Raw genomic sequence first — 22,344 nt, 5'->3', positions numbered from 1 at the left:
ATTCCAAGAAGTGCATCCTCTATGGTTATAATATATGTCACTAAATGTTATAAGTGGCCTTGCTCTATAAAATAGGTTAAGTTAAAGAAGATTTACTAACATGAAATAGTATACTGTTTTTATTAGATTAGTACCTGTATATATTCAATATTTACTTTAATAATATAGTAACATTCCTATAAATTATATTTTACAAGAAAATAGATATACTTGTATAATGTTAACCATAAAAAAAAATACCATCATAGTTAAGTTTTAATATAGTAAGTTTAAGTAATTAGGTCCGAGATGTCATTTTCTCTCTACCTTATACCTTTGCATGTGGTTTTCTATGGTTTTATGTCAGTTACTGTCATTTAAATATCATAACATGATGTACACAATCAGTTTGTTAAATAAAAGGTGGATTTGTGTCTAGATGGAACTGAAAGCAAACTCAACTGTCGCTATGCTTCGAGTAACTGAACGCAACTCAAAATAACAAACTATGTTTAAATAAGCACAGATGAACATGTTAAAATCTTGTGCGTGCAATATGGGCAACCAGTTGCGATCAGGTTTATGTCAACATAAGTGCTCACACACTTGATGTGTTCAGTTCCGTTCTTGAGTTTCAGGTAGAAACAGGTATAAAACCAAATCCCTGAAAAAGTTCATTTAAATTATAAAAATTAAAGATTTGTAAATCAATACTTTTAGTAAATAGTGTTCTATCAAATAAAATCAGTTTGTTAGTGTTTAACAAAAGACATTTTTTTACTTAGGGTTGTTGCTTTACTTATTGCTTTTGCTAATTGCTTAATTTGGGATTTTTGCTTTTGGTTAAATGTTATCACCTACTGTAGAATATGTGCAATGTACCTGTGTACCACTGATGTCGGTTACACCCAAAAAAAGATTGGCAGTGCAAATGAGGCAAGCATAGAAATGTTAAATATATGTATATAAGTTAAGTTTATAATTTCTTGGTAAAATCTATTTCACTGTTCTACATTATAGGCGAGAATGAAAATATTCCTCCCATTCATTGACAGATACAAAACATTTGTTTTATCACACACCTACTGTTTTTAAAGTAAACTTTTATTTAACACAATCAGTCACAAACCTTGCTTTGTGGAAAAGATGTGTAAAAAACGCTTGATATAGAAATGTTACTGTGCAATAAGCATGTGATACAAATTAACCAATCACATAGTAAGGATACACAGGTTATACTGTATTATAAAAATTATTTGTAATTTGTACTAACAAACATCTGTAACAAAAGGATTGTACAAAGCACGGTTTTGGTTTATAGATGCTAAATAAAGTATTATGCAAAAATGCATATTCCAGATGATTTATACTTGTGTTATTAAGATGTCATTTCGATACGCAAAAGATGTTGACAGTCCAACTAAATGACATTAAAATAGCAGGAGCCAATTTTGAAACAAATGGCTGGTTCATGCAACAGCTTGTAGATGGCAACCTGGTATTGTTGATATAAATTTTGCGGTACACCACGTATATTAGTTCTGAAAAGAACTCCTGAGCACGATCAAAGCATATTGATCAAAACGTTCTTTTCTGAACTAATATACGTGGTGTACCGCAAAATTTATATCAACATTTGATTTCGCCATGCAAACCTTCAAACAATATATATATACCTGGCATTGCACATCATTCTACAGAGATCAAGGATCTAAACATGCAGGATAAAAGTGTCGGTATGTACATTAACATAGTTTGACCGAACCCTATGTGTCCCACATGCGATTCCGAAATATTCAATATAAAAAAACATACAACAATATAATAATTTCTATTTTATTTTCCTATGTATTGTAAGACATACAGCCTGGTTTACCATCACAGAATTTTTTAAAAACAAGTTAAATACATAATATTTACAGTATAATTTTGATGGTATAGATTTGTTCTTAGTCTGCTGTCCAGCTGCTAAGTTACTACAGTATAAAATAAATAGTGTTGAAACATATAAAATGGAAGGATAAATCAGTTATACTACTAATTAAAGCACAAACACCCCTTTACTTTAAAATATACAAAAACTACAAGCAAATGTCATTGAGAAATTGAATTAAAATTTAGTACCAATTAAAACATTTTAATACAAAATTACGATTAAAATTATACAGAAGTAGTAGTAACTAAATGTATACAAGAACTACAATAAAATGTCGTTCGAGAAATTGAATTAAAATATAAAATTTAGTCCAATGCCTTTCATAGGTATCTTTTGGCAACATTTTAAGATTCAATAAACTCTAAATGGAATTGATTATTTTTGTGCTATTATCAAAGTGTTAAAGTAATAAAATGGCCAATAACACTACAGCCTTGTGTGTGCACTTTTTAACGTGCGATACAGCTAGGCTTCCGTGAAAGACCTATAAACCCGTCTATTGTATTGCATTTTTCTTCGTGTAGTTTAAAAATCTTCATCTATGCTAAACCGATGTGATTCTTTAGTGTTCATTACACCCATCTTAGCATACTCTCCTACTCGCTTCTCAAAGAAATTCGTTTTGCCTTCCAAAGAAATATTCTCCATAAAATCAAAAGGGTTCTCTACCTGCCAAATCTGAAAATACAAAACATTAATTTTTATTGGTACATGTATGTTTTGTGGAATTCATTTAAACAATGCAGGTAGAACTTACATGCTCAAGGGAACACGCATATTAATTACATCAAATTTATTTTTAGATGACTGTCCCATTGAGTGTTTATTGGTTATTACGCTAACATTATTATTATACACACTGAAGAGACTTGAAAGGCAGGAGCATATAAACACGAGCTTTCGCATTTCTTATTTTACATAAATAACACTACAATTTATCTACAGATAACAATAATTACATTGCAAGCCATAACAATCTATGTTTACAGTACGTCGTTAGATATGCTGCACCAAGATATTCTGCACTAATAACTTACCTTATTGCACCCAAGTTCTAACAACAGCCTGTTGGCGACAAATTCAATGTATCTCTTCATGAGCTCAGAGTTCATTCCAATGAGCGAGACTGGGAGTGCATCCGTGAGGAATTCCTGCTCTATTTCGACAGCATCCTTGATGATTGCAACTATACGTTCATTTGCTGGTTTATTTTTGAGATGTTTAAACAGTAAACATGCAAAATCACAATGAAGTCCCTGATAAATAATAAAGAAATAATACCAAAATAAAATGTATAACAATAGGTGAAGATACAAGGCACTAGCAAGTTTCTGTAGGTTTGACCAATGAACAGTTCATACTGTCTGCAATTTTTCTTTTATGACTGGTTGCTGTCATCATCAGCAAATTGGACTAGTATTTGATTAATTAATAGTTGGTTCAATATTTATCATATCAGGAGATTTAATTACCTCATCTCTGCTAATTAATTCGTTTGAAAAGGTTAGACCAGGCATGAGTCCTCTCTTCTTTAGCCAAAAGATGGCAGCAAAAGAACCAGAGAAAAAGATGCCCTCAACAGCTGCAAATGCAATGATACGCTCTGCGAAAGTGGCATTTTCGTGGTTGATCCAAGACAACGCCCAGTCTGCCTTCTTCTTGACACACGGTAAGGTTTCAATTGCATTGAATAGTCGATCCCTGTTAAAGAAATGTATATGAATTACCACAGAATATCTACATTATTTTGTCGGTATATATTAGGCAAAAAAAGTTCATGGGAGAGGCAGATGTGGAAATAGTGACAGAAACAAATTTGTTTTTTTTTTATATATACTGTATTTATGTATATAACATTTTGCAATTTACTGTATATTTGTTTTTCTATTAAAATTGTTTTTCATTGACAAAAATGTTAGGGAGCCAAAATTATATGGAAGCAATAGTGGCTTCCTAAGATGAGCCTTTCTAACATGGGCCTGTGATTATGAAATCAAAGCTTGATTTCGTGTATCATATGGAATTGAAAAAAATGTTCATTAAAAAACCAAAGTGTACCTTTCTCCTAAATCTTTGATATAAGTGTCGATTAGCAGGCTATACATTTCGGAGTGAATATTTTCAATGGCGATCTGGAAACCATAGAAACATCTTGCTTCGGTGACCTGAACTTCCTGCATAAAACGCTCCACCTGAATTTGATAATGTGAAAAATTTTGTAATATAACCATTATATAGAACTTTTACTGTGCAATAGGCATGTGATACAAATTAACCAATCACATAGTAAGGATACACAGGCATGCCCATCTACTCTATGGTTAAATTATAACAAATTGTTTGTAAATAATCTTTAATAAAACATGATCTAGAACAAAGAACAAATGTATGTTGATAATCGTGTAAACTTACCAAATTTTCATTGACGATTCCATCACTGGCAGCGAAGAAAGCAAGAACGTGAGAGATGAAGTGTCTTTCACCGTCCTTCAATGAATTCCAATGTGCTATATCTTTTGATAAGTCAACTTCTTCCACGGTCCAGAATGAGGCTTCAGCCTTCTTGTACATCTTCCAGATATCTGGGTATTGGATGGGCAGGATAACGAATCGTCTTGGGTTGTCTCGCAGAAGTGGCTCATCCTAAAAGGTAATATAAAACATTTTTACTTAATTGTTCATAGTTATATCAATTATTAATGCAATATTAAGTCAATCTCCTTGATACAAACTAAGAACTGGAATTGTGTTCAGGTCCTTTTCTTTTTAAATTGCAGAAAATCAGATATTGGGCTGGCTTTATAATCATAATTGTTTGAACAACCATTTACATGATTACATCTTAAAACACTTACCTGAATATCAATCTTTTCAGTTTCAATGAGCTCTAACTTCTATAAAATAAAAATATGTATTTTTGTTATAAAATAATGAATGTTTATGTAGTCCATATACTGTATTTAGTAGTAGTTTGGTTGCAGTTTTAGTGAATTTATAATGAAAACAGATTTAATAATGTTTAACAAATTTAGCCTGTGCACATTCCTAATATCTAAATGGTAAAACTATTTTTTTTGGGGAATTATTATTATAGTTATACAAATAAAAATTGTTTAAATATAGAATATTACAAAAAACTTACTTTCTTTATTGCCTTTTTTTCATCAGATTGATGTATATTCTGCAAAAAAATTGAATAACTAAAATGAAGAAATAAGCTAGATTTACCTAGGCCTATTAATAATTAACTGGAGGCCATCTCATTCCCGCACTTTTTGTATAGCTTTTATGTGAAGTCATTCAAGTGGATTAACTAAATGACCTTCAAACAAAGGACAAAGCAGCTGACAACAGATTAAGAGAATTGATCTTTTCTTACTATTTTCTGACTGTCACCAAGAACTTTCTTCACTTGCTTTGATGACTTTAGAACACTCTGAAATAGAATATATATTACTATTAATTTAAATCCAAAGGCAAATTACTGAAAAAATGACAATGCTATGGGTATCAGTGGCTTGATCTCAATGGAGATACAAAAAAAAGGCGAAAAGCTAAATCAAAATGAAAGTAAAACAGTCAGAAAAGTCAGCAGAGCTTTCGGGCAATACTAGCCCTTCATCAGTGCAATTACTATTAATTTAACTACATCAAAGCATAGGCCGGGTCCATCCAGTAGTATCCTCCATTTCAACATGCTTTTTTATAATCTTAATTGAAAATCTGACCTGGACCATGGTGGTCCTAGACTAAGTTTCAACCATGCATGATGGTTTGGTAGCAAAAGGGCATTTTATCACTCCTAGGCCTAATCCGCTAGCTAGGCCTAGTGATAAAGTAAAAAGTACAGACACACCCCCACATGTAAAATGGAATAACCCTTAGGCCTAGCCTAGGCCCTATCTGTGATTCTATAAAACCACCACACACAGTTAATAATAATTAATAGCCTAGCCTAAATTAATAATACGCCTAGGCTATACAGTATAGGTATCTATCTTAGCTAGCTACTATAGGCCTAGGCCTAGCTAGCCCAGGTGAGATAAAAATGTTCTTACCTTCTCCACATTTTCTTTGTTTTCATTCTTAATTTTTACAGACTCCATTGAATTGATCAGGTTCTTAGTTTTTCGTGGTGACATCATATTGACAGGATAGTGTTAAATAAGGCAGTTAAATTTGAAAAAGAAGAAGGATATGGCCTAGGTAGGTGAAGATTTAGCTATGTGGCGAGGACTGGTAGCACAAACACGTCTGATCCGCTGCGAAGAAAGGGCCCAGATGATTATTTCTTCGCGCAAATTTTCAACAGAAATCGAAATCTGGCGCCTTTATTGTGTTGATTATCATCCGCCAATCTGAACCAATCAGGCACCGGGATTAAGTATGTGGACTCTTCGATATTAACTAAGGACACTTTCAAAACATTATTCAACATTATCAGTTATATCATTTCAAAACTAATATACATATTATACTGAATTCTTGAATGTAGTATGATTGAAGCGATTATTTACATTAGAATAACCATTGTATTTTGTACAAAATAGTGTAATATTCAAATACATAATGGAATGTTCCTGACCGGCCAGCTGGGTGTTAACGCCCAGCCAGCCGATCATCCAAGGTCGTCGTGACGTAAGCTGTCCTTTTTGTATGTGGTTTTTAGAAATTTCGCGCGAAGCTTTCATTGTTTGTCTACTTTGTTTGAGGGTGACGTTCCATTGTTACGTTATTTATGATGTAACATTACATCATTGCATTGAGGTCCATCATACAGGATCCATGGTAGTCTGGTTCTAGACTCATTGAGTTCGAATTAATATCAGTAAAATATTATTTGGGCATGTATTTTCCAACTGACACAAATTGAAACACTGACTGACGACATGATGGACTAATAAAGTAATAATATGGTAGTATCCATCCATATATAAAGTGGCCGTTAAATTGTCGGGGCGGAGGTTTCCCCGAGATTGTTTTTTTTTTTATAAATCAGCGGTGGCGCGCCAGGACCTTCCCGATGTGTCCCGTTCTATCGTAATTTGAGGCCGTTTTAATCAGATTTAGGGGAGGAAATTGTTGTAATTTTTTATGAGTACATGTATAATAATTAAAATACTGTGTGTAAAACATATTGCACGAGGTCCGATGGTATATTCGTGGCCGGCTGTGTTTATACATTCTTTCAATTTTAAAAACGAAGTGAATTAGGCCTATAGTTCAGTATATTAATTATGCCTATATTATTATAGGGTAAATAAGATGTTGGCTAAACGAAAATTGCATGTTTGTGTTTGTAATGTACATAGGCCTAATAACAGTAGGCCTGTAATGAAATGTCTATTTAGGTACCCCACGGGTTAAATCGTAACTTAACAACTATAGTCCGGTGGACCCGAAAGTGGACAAATTGTCATCCAACTTTTCTTGACCAGAATTTTCCGTAGATTACGAATATGGAAGGTAATCGATCAGGATAGGAAGCTTTTTCGAGATATAAGGGGTCAAAGTTCAAAATTGACCAATATAAAAACATGCTATATCTCCGGAAATTCTGGACGTAGTGAGATAATTTTGGTGTCAAATTGTTCACAATGTATATGTTTATATTAGCTCTAACAGAACTTTCTTTGAAAAATTGATCGGAAACCCCATTGTTAGCAATTTTGACCTTTGACCTCTTTTTGCTATATCTAAGTAATGGCAGGTCGGAGAGAATTAAAAATAGGAGTAAATTGTTCCCAAGATATACATTTATATTCAGTGTAACAGATGATATTGCTTGAAAATGACCGGAAGTGTGGTTATTAACCTTTGACATAATTGAATAAGGTTATAAAAACATAAATTAATAAATATTTGTCGTAAGGAGCCAATTTTGGTGTCAAATTGTTCACAATATATATGTTTATACTTGTTATAATGCAACATTTTTTTCAAAAAGCTACTGAAACACCTATTTTTCTGTAATTTTAACCTTTGACCTGTTTTTCTCATCTAAATAACGACATGGCATAGAGATTTCTAACGGCAAATTGTTTATAATAGATATTTTTATTCAATCTAATAGATTATACTGTTTGAAAATACAAGTGTGATTATTGCTTTGAAATCCTGTACATAAGAGCCTATCAGGGCGGATTTAATTCAAAGAGGTGTGGAAGGGGAATAATACTATTACTATACAGTACAATGTCTTTCAGAAATATTTGAGGAATTTCAATCAGGTATCCATGTATCTCCAATAAACGGAATGTACGGCTCATAGAGAATTCAGAAGTTACCCTTGGTTCATTTTGGCAAATCCATATGGGTTTCTTTTAAAAGGATTGAGGGTGCACAGACAGGCTTTTCCCATGGCTTAATATTGGAACCTACAGTTTTAGTTACCCGATATATTTCTAACACAGTAACTTGTGTAGCCAAATGCATTGGTCCGATACAGGGGCCAAATGTAGAACTGAACATACAGTAGAGAACCACAGAAGGGTCTAAATAGATGACCTGCTGTTGTTTCATTTTAGGCAAAATCCAAATCGGTTCCTTAAGGATCGAGAGTGCACAGGCAACTTTATTCCATGTGCCTGTCTATATAAACCCACATTGTCACCCCTTATATTTCCACTATGTGGCTTAATGTCCATGGATGACCGGCCTTTGGGTTAATTTGGGCAAATCCATAAGTGTTCCTTAAGGATCGAGAGTGCAAGGCAGCTTTATTCCATGGGCCCCGCCTGTCTATTATGAACCCACAGTGTCACCCCTGTCCATTATGGGGCTTAATGTCCATCCATGGAGGACCGGCCTTTGGGGGTTAATTTGGGCAAATCCATAAGTGTTCCTTAAGGATCGAGAGTGCACAGGCAGCTTTATTCCATGTGCCTGTCTATATAAACCCACAGTGTCACCCATTATATTTCCATTATGGGGCTTAATGTCCATCCATGGAGGACTGGCCCTTGGGTAAAATTGGGCAAATCCATAAGTGTTCCTTAAGGATCGAGAGTGCACAGGCAGCTTTATTCCATGGTTCTGCCTGTCTATATAAACCCACAGTGTCACCCATTATATTTCCATTATGGGGCTTAATGTCCATTGAGGACCGGCCCTTGGGTTAATTTGGGCAAATCCATAAATTTTCCTTAAGGGTCGAGAGTTCACAGGCAGCTTTATTCCATGGGCCGCGCCTGTCTATATGAACTCACAGTGTCACCCCTTATATTTCCATTATGGAGCTTAATGTTCATCCATGGAGAACGACCGGCCCTTGGGTTAATTTGGGCAAATCCATAAAATGTTCTTTATGGATGATCGAGGGTGCACAGGGATATTTATTATATCTCTATGAACCCACATTTTCACCCCACATACATTATTTCCAATATAGGGTCTCTTGTAGCCCCACATAGAGAACCCCGAAAGGTTCATGAAGGATCGGCCCTTGTCAACTTGTGTAATGATAAATGTGCTCTTTTGATTGTGTATGATTGATAGATGTCTTAACAGAATGATAAAACATAACATTGTCTTAAATGTTAGTTTTTATTTGGTTTTAAATGCAAATTGTGTGATTGGTCAATATTGACATTTGACCTTTAATTGCAAAGTATTTGTTTTATAAGGCGACTGAATAACACCATACAATACCTATAACCATACAAATGTATTAAAAGACCAAATTGAACTTTAATAAATTGGTTATAATACATATGTATATAATACATTGTTATAATTGGTCAATTTTGAACTCTGACCCCTTATCTCTTCCTATTCGGTTCCTATCCTGATCGAAGTCTGGTTTGATTAAATACAGTATTATAATAGTATTAATCAAAATTATAATGAAATAACATAACTTTACTAATCAAATAATTTGATTACTTGTAAAACCATCAATATCATAGTTTGGACAACTTTGCATTTATTTGTTAACTAATACGCGTATTAAAATGTTGACCTTCGACCTTATGTCAACTGATGAAATTGACCTTATTTTAACTGATGAAATGATGTATTCGCTCTTTTACATTGCGTATGATTGATTAACAGGATGAGAAAACATCCAATTTTTATTAAATATTAGTTTTTATTTGGTTTTATAGGTACGTTCTATGATTGGTCAATATTGACATTTGACCCTTAATCACAAAGGATTTTTTTTTCATAAGGTGATTGAATAGACACTTATAATCATAAAAATGTAATAAAAGACCAAATTGTGCTTCAATAAATTTGTTATAATACATATACATAATACATTGTTGTAATTGGTCAATTTTGAACTTTGACCCCTTATATCTCGAAAACGCTTCCTATCCTGATCGATTACCTTCCATATTCGTAATCTACGGAAAATTCTAGTCTAGAAAAGTTGGATGGCAATTTGTCCCCTTTCGGGTGGTGATTCCCCCCTCCTGCCACCGGACTACTAGGTGAACATCCTTTTGCTGTAGCGTACGTACGTCGAAGTGCATTGTTTAGATAGCTGGCAATAATGCACCACATTATTATTAAGATTATTTAATGATAATTATGTTTTATCTATTTCTATTTATTTCATGTACCTCTCAACAGGGAGATGTCAATAATTTTAATACTGTGTAAAAAAGATGAACTAAATATAGAACGAATAGATTTTAATTAAAGGCCTGGTGCGGGCAAACAATTTCTATTGGGATCATACATTCCAATTAAATTATCGATCTATAGTTTCCCCTATGTTTCATAATTTTTGGGATTTTATTTGTGTTTCACCAGCTTTCACACAGTAAAATCTCTATTCGTTTGTACACAAATGTTGTAAATAGAGAGGCATTTTTAAAAAACTATGAAAATTAAACGGTGTGGTAAAAAATGTTATCAGATGACTAAATATAGGTAATATCACTTGAATGTTACATTTCTAGTATTTTTATTCACTTCAGAGTTTTATTTTTATGCTATATCAAAAATTAATCACCGTATATCCACCATCTTTTTTCACCTTCTAAGGAGTCACCAAACATATTATTAATATTACATCTAATAATTAACCACTGAAAAAAAATCGTCCTGGTTTTTATAGCAGAATTTTGCCAAATTTTGTTGACCATTTTAAGGAAAATTCATGCGTTTTCGTCTTGATTTCTATTACAAATATTTTATTACCAAATAAATTTAAAATTCATGCCTGTACACATATGAGCTTTAAGGAATTGAAAGATACCTTGATATACCGTAGTAGCTTACCAGTAGGCTATGCAAGCAGTTTGATGAAAACAGTCTAAATACGGGGCGCAATTTTTTTTTAATTCAGTAATTAATGCGCAATCTTAATCGTAAACAAAAATGTAAATTCAACTAAAAAACTGACATCCCAAATAACTTATAACATGCACTCGATTGTAATAATATAATGTATTTTAAATTAATTAAAAGGTCTTAGACTATTATTTAAAATTAAACAAAAAAAACTAACCGTGACTAATGAAGCTATATAGGCCTAAAGAAAATGTCTTAAATATAATGATTATTGATTAAAGTAGTCAACAGAACTCTTATTTTAGCATTGTGTTCAAAATACAAGCAGTCCCGATACGATAACGAAAGGCGTAGAGTATTCTGGGCTTATACGCATGCGCAGTTAATATTCTGATAGGCCTACCGTTGGATTACAAACCCTACTATAAAGTACAAAATCCACAACAGCAGTATAACCAATACAAATCTAACAACAAATCTAACAATTCTCTTCATGAAAGCATACCAACTTATTTTGCTTTCGACTACAGCCTGTCGATGTACGTCATACTCTTGTTGGAGTCTCTTAATCACTTTACACAAATCGAGGTGTTTTTTCAAATCCAAATCATCCTCAGTTGGACCTTCACCCTCATCGTCAATCAGATAGTTTTCTACAAATAGTGCCAATGACGCACCTTTTAAATAAAAAATTAACATAAATTTGATAAATAGGTTTGTTTGCTGTCAATGGTGGGGGGGGGGGGGTGGGTGGTTGTAGCAATATGATGATAATCATCAGCATCTACGTGAATTGCAATAAAGCAATAAATCCTTTTTTGCACAACAAGAAATAATATAAAATCTGTTTTAAAACTGTGATTATGTCTCATCATTTAAATATATGTTTTTTCTAAAAAGTAAAAATATGAATGAAGGGCACACTAATGTTATAGACAATTGTTTCAGCAAGACCATATTTAAATTTAGAAATGTGATTTGGATTAATGTAAACAGAGATGTAAATTATGCATAATGGTCTTAAGCATGACTGGTGACACTGAACACTTGAATTATTAATGATAATAAAAAACAGATTTGTTGATATTACGGTTCAATAGGCCTACCCATGGAGAAATAAGTTATTTCTCCATGGCCTACCTGAGTTTTTCCAAGAGCAATTCTAAAACCTTACCGTTTAGTTCCTTATGTTTTAAAATTTCACACAACCTCACAGACTCTCGATAACCGCATTTGACTAATAGTAACCAGCTCAAGTTGGTAAAACTAGTTTGGTTACTTTTCTAAATCAGATTGCGCTTCTTATACCATATAATAATAATAATAATAATTATAGATCCATGGTTACACAATAAGCTGCTCAAAACAAAGAGGTAAGTTTAAAAGGGGAAAAGGCCAATACATTGAGGATACTCACCGATACCAGTGAGTCTTGAGTGCATTTCAGTCTCTTGCCCTTCTGGTATCTCTTGTTTTGACGTCACAACAATGATAGGACTACACCCTGAATTAAGGTATTATGACAAAGAAGAATATTTTATTAAAATTGACAATAAAGCAATAACAATAATAAGACATATAACTAAAACAATGTTCCATGGAGATGATAGAAATTCTAGATATATAAATGAAACAATATATTACCTGATGCATCCTTTATATAGGCTATTACTCTCTTCAAAACTGAGTATTCTGGGTCTTTTGAACTGTGAAAGTGTAAAATTTGATCATGATCATGAGTTATGCTTACTCTTCTCAAATCTTTTTTTTTGCTAAAAAAAATGATAACATATATTGTTATTAATATATGTATCAATATCGTATTACCATTTGCAGATAGTAACGAAAATATAATTACCTAACAACAAGTATAGGAAAGTCCATTGGTTTACCAGGCACTTCGAAGAAGTTAAACCAATTTGTTTTCGGCTCCCAAGATACATCACTAACATAATTGCGGTATCCATCTAAATACAAAAAAGTATCTATAGTGTGTTTATAAAAACAAACATTAATGTGTTTAGAAAAGAAGAAATTGTGAGTAGTTAAAAATCTCTATAGCATTTAATCCAACATGTTTGCAAATATGATATTAATGTTAGCCCTACAGCGGAACAAAGACATGATAATATTATTTTTATTATTTGTAATTTTCGACATTTCTAACTTACTACAAATACGGTAGATTTCATCATAGGCATACAATGCTCCATCAGGATATCCTCTTGTATCAACAAATTCAAGATTTCCAATTTTAACTACTCGAAGATCATTTGTATTTCCGCCTCCATGGTGTCCTCCCTTGCGAGAAGAAGGCACCTCTTGAACAAACTCACCAGGTGACTCTTTACTTCTGTATTTTAAAACCCAAAGTACGCTATTTATAAATGAACTTTTTCCACATCCGGATTGTCCAAAAACAACAATTCTGGGGGGCACTGAAGAAGAATGGGTTTCACCTGAAACAGTGGACCTCCACCTCCCGGTGTCAATTACCATTTTCTTTAACTTTGGCTCAAGTGAATGTTCCGATACAATGACTTTCTGAAATCTTTCCATGGCTAACTATTCTATAAAAAATCAATTTATACAAGTACAGTAATACAGACACAAACAACATGACTGAAAATGTATGTTATGGTATGAAAGGTTCATTGGCGCAATTTTGATTTTGTTAATAGATATAGTAGTGTAGCCAGCCTACAATATAATTTCAAGCTACTGTTAAACTGAGAATTTTAAAATATTTATTTCGTACCTTGGATAAAGCAAGTAAAACGTCACACAGACAGCTACCGCGTTAAGTTCTTGATATCTATGATATTCTGAGATTTCTCTATATTTCCAGACTGACGTACTGACTATAACCATATAGGCCTAACGACGAAACGAAATGTTATGCTACGTTAAACTCAGTAAATCTAGTACCATCGCACATATGCTATTCCAAAAATAGAATGTTTATGAGGGAGACAAATATCTATCAACAACCCGTTTGTATAGGGTTCGAAATATCCCCCTCCTCTTTTTTCCCGAATTGCTCCTTTTTTTTCAAAATAGAGACCCATGATATTATAAAAAAAAAACGATTTCCACAAATTCGCCCTCTCCTATTTGCAGTGTCGTCCAACCAAAAATACTCAAAATGTTAGGCCCCTTGCTTTCCTCATTTATAATATAAAAAATCTTTCAACCGTACTCCTTGGCGCAATACTAGCTATTTTTTGTCTTGTTTGTTTGTAAACCACAGCACTCTTGAAATTATAAACAAAATGTATTGAATTACCGTACCCGATTGTCAGTGCTGTTTCATCACCATAGTGACCATACTACTAGATTTGCTCAGTTCATAGAATAGAACCGAGAATCAGGGTAAGTCTATACTATACCACTTAGCAGCATTGATTTCATTCTTATTGTTTGCATAGTAATGCATAAGGCTTATCAATCACGATATTGTAGGCATACAGCTGTTAAACAAAAATCATGTGTAGGCCTAAATATACTTTGAGGGAAAGTGCTTATTATGAATGAGCAGATACTCGTGAACAATATTTAAATTGTAAATTGTAATTTAGGCAATTGAATTTTAAAATGTCTTTAATAAAAATTACTTTTACGTAAGGGCGTGTACGTAAGGGCGTGTACGTAAGGGCGTGTAGCACAGTGTGTTGGATTCAAAACATCTAATTGTAGTGTCCCCCTTATGATGAGAGGAGGTGGTCGTGTTTCATAGTTAGTTATTCGCAATGCGGTTAACTCCTTGTTATTGTTTTTATTTATTTTTTACACGATTTAGTTAAGGACTTATAATAGAATGGTCGGATAATTTGAATTGCACATTTTAAAATCCCAATTCTTTTGTATACAATTTAAATTTTGTTATTATTATATATATATATATATATATTATAATTATATAGAGGCATTTTAAAGCCTTTTTTTTTGCATGATTTTCACACAGAATTTCATTCCACAATGACAACTTTTCGTAGGTCCCTATCAAAAGGACCTATCACACAAGAATCTCCTCTCGTCACGTCAATTTCGTTCAAAACACTGAATCGAGCATATGACCGGGAAAATTGTAGGCAAATGTTTTTCAGTTTTAAATGAATGTATATGTTGTCCTGATCACGTACAACAAATCAACCATTCGTCATCCACCGCTTTCATATGCAAATGTGCATAAATATAGAATTTAGCTATAAAACCCATATTTTTACGATATCTCCTAAACTAACAATCATGCTTCATACCCAATGAACACATTGAAAGCATTTTCAGTGATCATATACCATGTATAACAGGTTCCACTCCTAAACTAATAATCCATTTATTACAATATTTGTGATAAACCCTATGTTTCATACATACATTTAAAGTATTTTTAGTGATCACATACCATGTGTAACAGGTGAAAACGCAATTTAAGTCACCCATATTTTGGAAATTTTAGCTTCTGGTAATCGACTACTACCCTTTCTATTGTTTTTATGAACCACGAACAATATTAACAGATCACAAATGACCTTGTGTATGTGATATCATTTGAAAATTACATCATATTGACTAAAATGTATATGTGTAAGTTAGATATACAGACTGTTAGTGGAGATGATCCGCTGATGGACTGGAATGAAATCAATAAACGTAGTACAGTACTATGCATACCGTAAACCTCGAAAAGTGACAAATAAATTAGTTTATCCAAGTTCTTTTATTTTAAACAATAAATAATAAATATTTGGTATCATTCACTTTTATTGACTGTTGAACTCTAAAACCTTTTACCGTATATCGTCTTATTTAAACAGGTGGAAAATATGCAAATTAGGTCATTGTGTGACACACAAATGACCAAAGCCACACCACCAATGACAAAAATTTACCTCTGACAATTTCGATTAAATATATGATACACAGATCTAGCATATCTAATACAAGTTTATTTTTAACCTTTATTTTTTATCTCATTGTAAAATTTTCAACAGCAATAAATATCACAACATTGATTACTATCTAAATAATTAACATGTTTGGTATAAAAATACATAGGACTATGGATGAAAGAAAAACTAAATTAACTTGATATATGTAAGGCTATATTAAATATATTGTGAAAGGTATGCCTACAATTCAAATTCATTCTTTTTACACAAACACATATTGAGTAACAATTGCCATTGCGAAGTAGGATAGGGAGAACATTTGGTTCACTGACATACCGTAAATGGCACGTAGATTAATAACAAAATAGCTACAGGCATAGAACCACTGATTTACATAAATATTAATAGTATTTAATTGTGAGAAGCATTTTTTCTATTTATATAAACCAATAACCAACATTTCATCAGACTATGCAGAATATAACTCAGTGTCATTCCATTCTATTGACTAAAATCTAATTTTAACCTAAACATTTTCACTTTCATTTGTTCCCAACTAAATGCTTAATGATGAGTACTGCTGGAAAAAAAAAACTTGCAAACAATCAGTAGTATGTAATTGACTGGTTACGATTAATATGGAACAATGGATGGAATCTATTTAAAGAACCAACGATGATCAATTTTCTGCTGGCGGCTTCACACATTGTCGCCTGAAACAAAAATAAACAGTGTATTTTTTTATTTATTTTTCAGCAAAAGAAATTCACCATTAAAACTCATACAATTATAAACTCTGAGCAAGGCATTCATTATCATGTAATTCATATTCAGTATAGGTACAATGTCAAAAAGTAGCAAAAGTCAATAACAGTTGTATTTATTGTATGTCCAGCAGTGTACCATAAGACATTAAGTTACTAAAAGAATTGATTGATCACTGTAAAAGTGATTGTTTATGTTTATAATAATTGTTGTTACTATATACACAAACATAGTGGTATCAGTGTACAAGACATAGTTGCTTGTGAGGGAAACAATTCATTTTAAACCATCACTATCATCAATACTTTGCATTAATCAAATGTACTTACTTGATCATTAGCAGCTTTATAGTTCTGATAACTTGGCTTCAGTTGCTTTTCTCCCCATTCAACTTTAACTAGTAAAAAAAAAAATCTGTAAGTACAGTGTCAAAGGTTACTATATGTAATTCTAGAACAATATCTTGTCGTTTGAATAAACACCACCCCTATGGAACATCTTTTAGAATAAATGCCTCTTGAAACAACATACCTAGGCATTTATTTTTCACTCAAATAAACACCCTACTTATTCATTTATACAACTGCAGAGTGCTGGACAACGTCCATCTTGACAAATACCTGGTAGGACAACCACCCCCTCAGACAACTGCCCCAAGATAGTATGCCTACTGTTTCAGACACCTTTATATCCATAGTTATAACCAGAAATTCTCAAACAAAGTATATTTGTATACTGTACAAGAAACGTTTACCAACAACTACATACCTTATAACTCTTCAAACTTGTTCAGCAGTGAATCATTTTCTTCTTTAAGATTTTCATTTTTATATTCTTTCTAAAGATTCATTTTGTGCCTTTAATTTTGATATTTCTTCTAAATAATTGCACTTCACCTATAGTAATATAAACCAGGGATATTAACAGTTATTTGTTTTTATTATTTGCATACACGTTGTACTATAAAAAATAAAATAGTAATAGAATGAGGTAGCCTGGACAAGCGCAGATTTTTTTAAACAAGGCCTAACATATAATATATATACTCCCCTCCATTTGGTTCCTCCACTAGGATGCAACGCAAGCGAATTGGTCAACAATGTGCGACATGCGTCCTAGTGGGAACCAAGCTTTAGTAGGATCAGTGAAAACAAACAATTTTTAGCCATGTCTGCATACTATTGTTAAACCATCAGAATCATTACCTCAACTGGTTTGCTCTCTGTTAACTTTCTTATTTCTTTCTCATGCTGAATATGTAACCAATTGCATAAAGTTTAGATGACCTGTTGGAAAGAAAGACAAATATAATTATATTTTATATCTAGTATAGTCACCAACCACCAGATGGAAACATCAGCATTTCATTTTAAGGACCAAATGCAGACAAGCCTAAAGTAGTATCAGAATTAGTAATGGTTATCTGGCCTCCAAATTGGAAACATGCAAGCCTCGCTACTACAAGGTTGATGATCAGAGCGAGGGAAGGTAGCACTTTTCAATGATGCTCCTTGTTAAGAAAAGACATAGAAAAACACAATACATATTATCAAGAAATATACATAAGAAACATATTAATATATTCTATTCTAAATAGGCTTGTGCATATACAAGGTAAGAGTAATTTAGGAACATCTAAAAGATGAGACAGGGGATCTGGAGTCCACTGCAAAAGTGTGTGCCACTGGGTTGAAAAGCATATCCACTAATTTAAATATATTATTATATTGTTATTATTATTACTTACCTTACAGACATAAAGGCAGTTTAGCACTCTGTCCTGTAAGCAGCAAAAATGAAATTGTGGAATTATAGTTAGTAAACTTACTTCAGATTGTCTTTATTCCATGTAATAAAGATGTATCTTCCAACGGGTTGGTCCTGTTTTTTCTGCTGTTCCATCCTGTATGTCCATAGTATCCAATTGTCGTACATGTATCTCTGCTGTTTCTGATCCTGACAGGCTGGTCCAGATATAGTTTGTCAACTCTGAAATTGTAGAATTATGGTTAGTAAGCTTACTTTTGATTTTCCTTCAATGTAAAAAAAAAAACAACTGAATCTTCCAATGAATCCTGTTTACTGCTATTCCACTCTGAATGTCCATTATCAAAGTGCTTCACATGTATCTCGAATAGTCCTAATCCAGACAGGCTGGTCCGGATATAATCTACTATACCCTGGTAGACTGGCTTGTCTGGATATATTAAATCCATCGACTCTGAAATTGTGGAATCAAGGTTAGTAAACTTACTTTTGATTGTCCTCTCATGTAAAAGACTGAATCTTCCAATGTATCCTCTTTTCTGCTATTCCACCCTGTCCATATTCCAAGTGCTGCATATGTATCTCAGATGGTCCTGATCCAGGCGGGCTGGTCCTGATTCAGACAGGCTGGTCCTGATATAGTCATAGTCATATAGTCATAGTCATATATACTTTATTGTCCATTTAAAAAAACAGAAATGTGATTTGAAAACTGGCAAAATACAAAAATATAAATATAAAATACAATTTACAAAAACACACACAAAAAGTTAAGAGGCTAAAAATTGTTAAAATTAGATAAATATTATTATTATTTAATTATATTATATGATTTATTATTATATTGCACTAACGATGATTTAAAGTTTATATAAAAGCATTAAAAATACATGCGTGAGCTATAAAAATAAACAAAAGCGGTTACATTTTATCTTTGTACTCTGGAGTTATATAAGTGTATAGCTTTAGGTACAAACGAGCACCTAAACCGTTTTGTTTTGGTATTAAGTGCATGTAGTCTTATGCCAGAATTCATGAGGGCAAATTGTTTGTGAAGAGGATGTGTTTCATCATCAATGATACTTTTTACTTTTTTTAACACATTTTCTTTATACAAGGATTCAACATCAGGTAAGTGCTCTCCTACTAGTCTAATTGCTCTATTTCCTATTCGATTAAGTTTAATTTTATCTTTTTGCATTGTATTACCATAAAAACAAACATTACAAAAAAGTATTACACTGAGAATTACAGAGTTATAAAACAATTTAAGTATAGTTTTGTCAATTTGTAGGTACTTCATTTTTCAGACGGGCTGGTCCTGATAACGACGGGCTGGTCCTGTTCCTGACAGGCTGGTCCCGATATAATCTGCTATACCTGTGTCCAAGTGTTGCACATGTTTCTGAGATGGTCCTGATCCAGACAGGCTGGTCCAGATATAATCTGCTATACCCAGTATCCAAGTGCTGCACATGTATCTCTGATGGTCCTGATCCAGACAGGCTGGTCCATATATAATCTGCTATACCCAGTATCCAAGTGCTGCACATGTATCTCTGATGGTCCTGATCCAGACAGGCTGGTCCATATATAATCTGATATACCCGTGTCCAAGTGCTGCACATGTATCTCTGCTGCTGGTCCGGATATAATCTGCTATACCCAGTATCCAAGTGCTGCACATGTATCTCTGATGGTCCTGATCTCGACGGGCTGGTCCTGATCCAGACGGGCTGCTATACGAGCAATCCTATAAATACTTAGGAAAAACTATAGTTACCTTACCTTATTATCAATGCCATCTACACACTTACAAAAAATAACATGATTTGAAATGTATTGATACTTAAACTTCTAGATTCTTAGCTACACTTTATTAGTTACCTGCAGTGAATATTTACTATAAGATGCCACCTTACACATAAAATACATTTACACAAAATTAACCTGATTTAATACCAAGATATAATGTTACCTTACCCATTAAATAAAATGCATTTACCAAAAAATAACCTTTAATAACAAGATATAATGTTACCTTACACATTATATAAAATGCATTTACCAAAATATAACCTCATTTAATACCAAGATATAATGTTACCTTACACATTATATAAAATGCATTTACCAAAAAATAACCTGATTTAATACCATAATATAATGTTACCTTACACATTATATAAAATGCATTTACCAAAAAATAACCTTTAATACCATAATATAATGTTACCTTACACATTATATAAATGCATTTACCAAAAAATAACCTGATTTAATACCAAGATATAATGTTACCTTACACATTATATAAAATGCATTTACCAAAAAATAACCTTTAATACCATAATATAATGTTACCTTACACATTATATAAATGCATTTACCAAAAAATAACCTGATTTAATACCAAGATATAATGTTACCTTACACATTATATAAAATGCGTTTACCAAAAAATAACCTTTAATACCATAATATAATGTTACCTTACACATTATATAAAATGCATTTACCAAAAAATAACCTGATTTAATACCATAATATAATGTTACCTTACACATTATATAAAATGCATTTACCAAAAAATAACCTTTAATACCATAATATAATGTTACCTTACACATTATATAAAATACATTTACCATAAAATAACCTCATTTAATACCAAGATATAATGTTACCTTACACATTATATAAATGCATTTACCAAAAAATAACCTGATTTAATACCAAGATATAATGTTACCTTACACATTATATAAAATGCGTTTACCAAAAAATAACCTTTAATACCATAATATAATGTTACCTTACACATTATATAAAATACATTTACCAAAAAATAACTTGATTTAATACCAAGATATAATGTTACCTTACACATTATATAAAATACATTTATCAAAAAATAACATTTAATACCAAGATATAATGTTACCTTACACATTATATAAATACATTTACCAAAAAATAACCTTTAATACCGAAGATATAATGTTACCTTACACATTATATAAAATGCATTTACCAAAAAATAACCTGATTTAATACCATAATATAATGTTACCTTACACATTATATAAAATGCATTTACCAAAAAATAACCTTTAATACCATAATATAATGTTACCTTACACATTATATAAAATACATTTACCAAAAAATAACTTGATTTAATACCAAGATATAATGTTACCTTACACATTATATAAAATGCATTTACCAAAAAATAACCTGATTTAATACCAAGATATAATGTTACCTTACACATTATATAAAATGCATTTACCAAAAAATAACCTGATTTAATACCAAGATATAATGTTACCTTACACATTATATAAAATACATTTATCAAAAAATAACATTTAATACCAAGATATAATGTTACCTTACACATTATATAAATACATTTACCAAAAAATAACCTTTAATACCGTAGATATAATGTTACCTTACACATTATATAAAATACATTTACCAAAAAATAACATTTAATACCAAGATATAATGTTACCTTACATATTATGTGAAATACATTTACCAAAAGATAACCTGATTTAATACCGTAGATATAATATTACCTTACACATTATATAAAATACATTTACCAAAATACAACCCAATTTAATACCGTAGATATAATGTTACCTTACACATTAGATAAAATACATTTACCAAAAAATAACCTTTAATACCGTAGATATAATGTTACCTTACACATTATATACAATAAATTTACCAAAAAATAACCTG

The 22,344-nt window shown here is 32.1% G+C and overlaps 2 protein-coding genes and 1 long non-coding RNA gene across 3 annotated transcripts; all 3 read right to left on the bottom strand.

Annotated features, from left to right (window-relative positions):
• Nucleotides 1-1,801: 1,801 nt before the first annotated feature.
• On the bottom strand, nt 1,802-6,242 carry LOC144854707 (ribonucleoside-diphosphate reductase subunit M2 B-like). The gene is made up of 9 exons (XM_078712654.1): nt 5,974-6,242; nt 5,295-5,351; nt 5,058-5,096; nt 4,771-4,809; nt 4,328-4,558; nt 3,974-4,107; nt 3,388-3,616; nt 2,953-3,171; nt 1,802-2,593 (listed from the first exon to the last, which is right to left on the bottom strand). The coding sequence occupies exons 1-9, from the start codon at nt 6,058-6,060 to the stop codon at nt 2,441-2,443; spliced, it is 1,188 nt and encodes a 395-aa protein (XP_078568780.1). The 5' UTR covers nt 6,061-6,242; the 3' UTR covers nt 1,802-2,440.
• Nucleotides 6,243-11,011: 4,769 nt separating this feature from the next.
• Nucleotides 11,012-15,527, bottom strand: LOC144853456 (uncharacterized). Its single transcript, XM_078711152.1, has 8 exons — nt 15,418-15,527; nt 13,917-14,035; nt 13,330-13,719; nt 13,017-13,125; nt 12,803-12,864; nt 12,576-12,662; nt 11,642-11,835; nt 11,012-11,044 (listed from the first exon to the last, which is right to left on the bottom strand). The coding sequence occupies exons 3-8, from the start codon at nt 13,715-13,717 to the stop codon at nt 11,012-11,014; spliced, it is 873 nt and encodes a 290-aa protein (XP_078567278.1). The 5' UTR covers nt 13,718-13,719; nt 13,917-14,035; nt 15,418-15,527.
• A 421-nt stretch (nt 15,528-15,948) lies between these two features.
• On the bottom strand, nt 15,949-20,373 carry LOC144854256 (uncharacterized). Its single transcript, XR_013614548.1, has 5 exons — nt 19,070-20,373; nt 18,644-18,804; nt 17,584-17,711; nt 17,145-17,212; nt 15,949-16,763 (listed from the first exon to the last, which is right to left on the bottom strand). It is a non-coding gene; the product is annotated as an uncharacterized LOC144854256 (long non-coding RNA).
• Nucleotides 20,374-22,344: the final 1,971 nt, after the last annotated feature.

The sequence above is a fragment of the Antedon bifida genome, chromosome 10 (genome assembly GCF_963402885.1).
Source record: "Antedon bifida chromosome 10, ecAntBifi1.1, whole genome shotgun sequence".
Classification (NCBI taxonomy): Eukaryota; Metazoa; Echinodermata; class Crinoidea; order Comatulida; family Antedonidae; genus Antedon; species Antedon bifida.
This window is presented reverse-complemented; position numbering and strand designations above follow the sequence as displayed.

What these genes read in the sequence shown, in the direction of transcription:
- LOC144854707 (XM_078712654.1), bottom strand. Translation starts at nt 6,060, where the DNA reads ATGATGTCACCACGAAAAACTAAGAACCTGATCAATTCAATGGAGTCT. An exon ending in ACAAAGAAAATGTGGAGAAG is followed by an intron (nt 5,352 to 5,973) that starts GTAAGAACATTT and finishes ATTCTATTTCAG; the next exon opens with AGTGTTCTAAAGTCATCAAA. An exon ending in AAAAAAAGGCAATAAAGAAA is followed by an intron (nt 4,810 to 5,057) that starts GTAAGTTTTTTG and finishes TTTATTTTATAG; the next exon opens with AAGTTAGAGCTCATTGAAAC.
- LOC144853456 (XM_078711152.1), bottom strand. Translation starts at nt 13,717, where the DNA reads ATGGAAAGATTTCAGAAAGTCATTGTATCGGAACATTCACTTGAGCCA. An exon ending in TTTCCTATACTTGTTGTTAG is followed by an intron (nt 12,865 to 13,016) that starts GTAATTATATTT and finishes ACACTTTCACAG; the next exon opens with TTCAAAAGACCCAGAATACT. An exon ending in CTCAAGACTCACTGGTATCG is followed by an intron (nt 11,836 to 12,575) that starts GTGAGTATCCTC and finishes TTTATTTAAAAG; the next exon opens with GTGCGTCATTGGCACTATTT.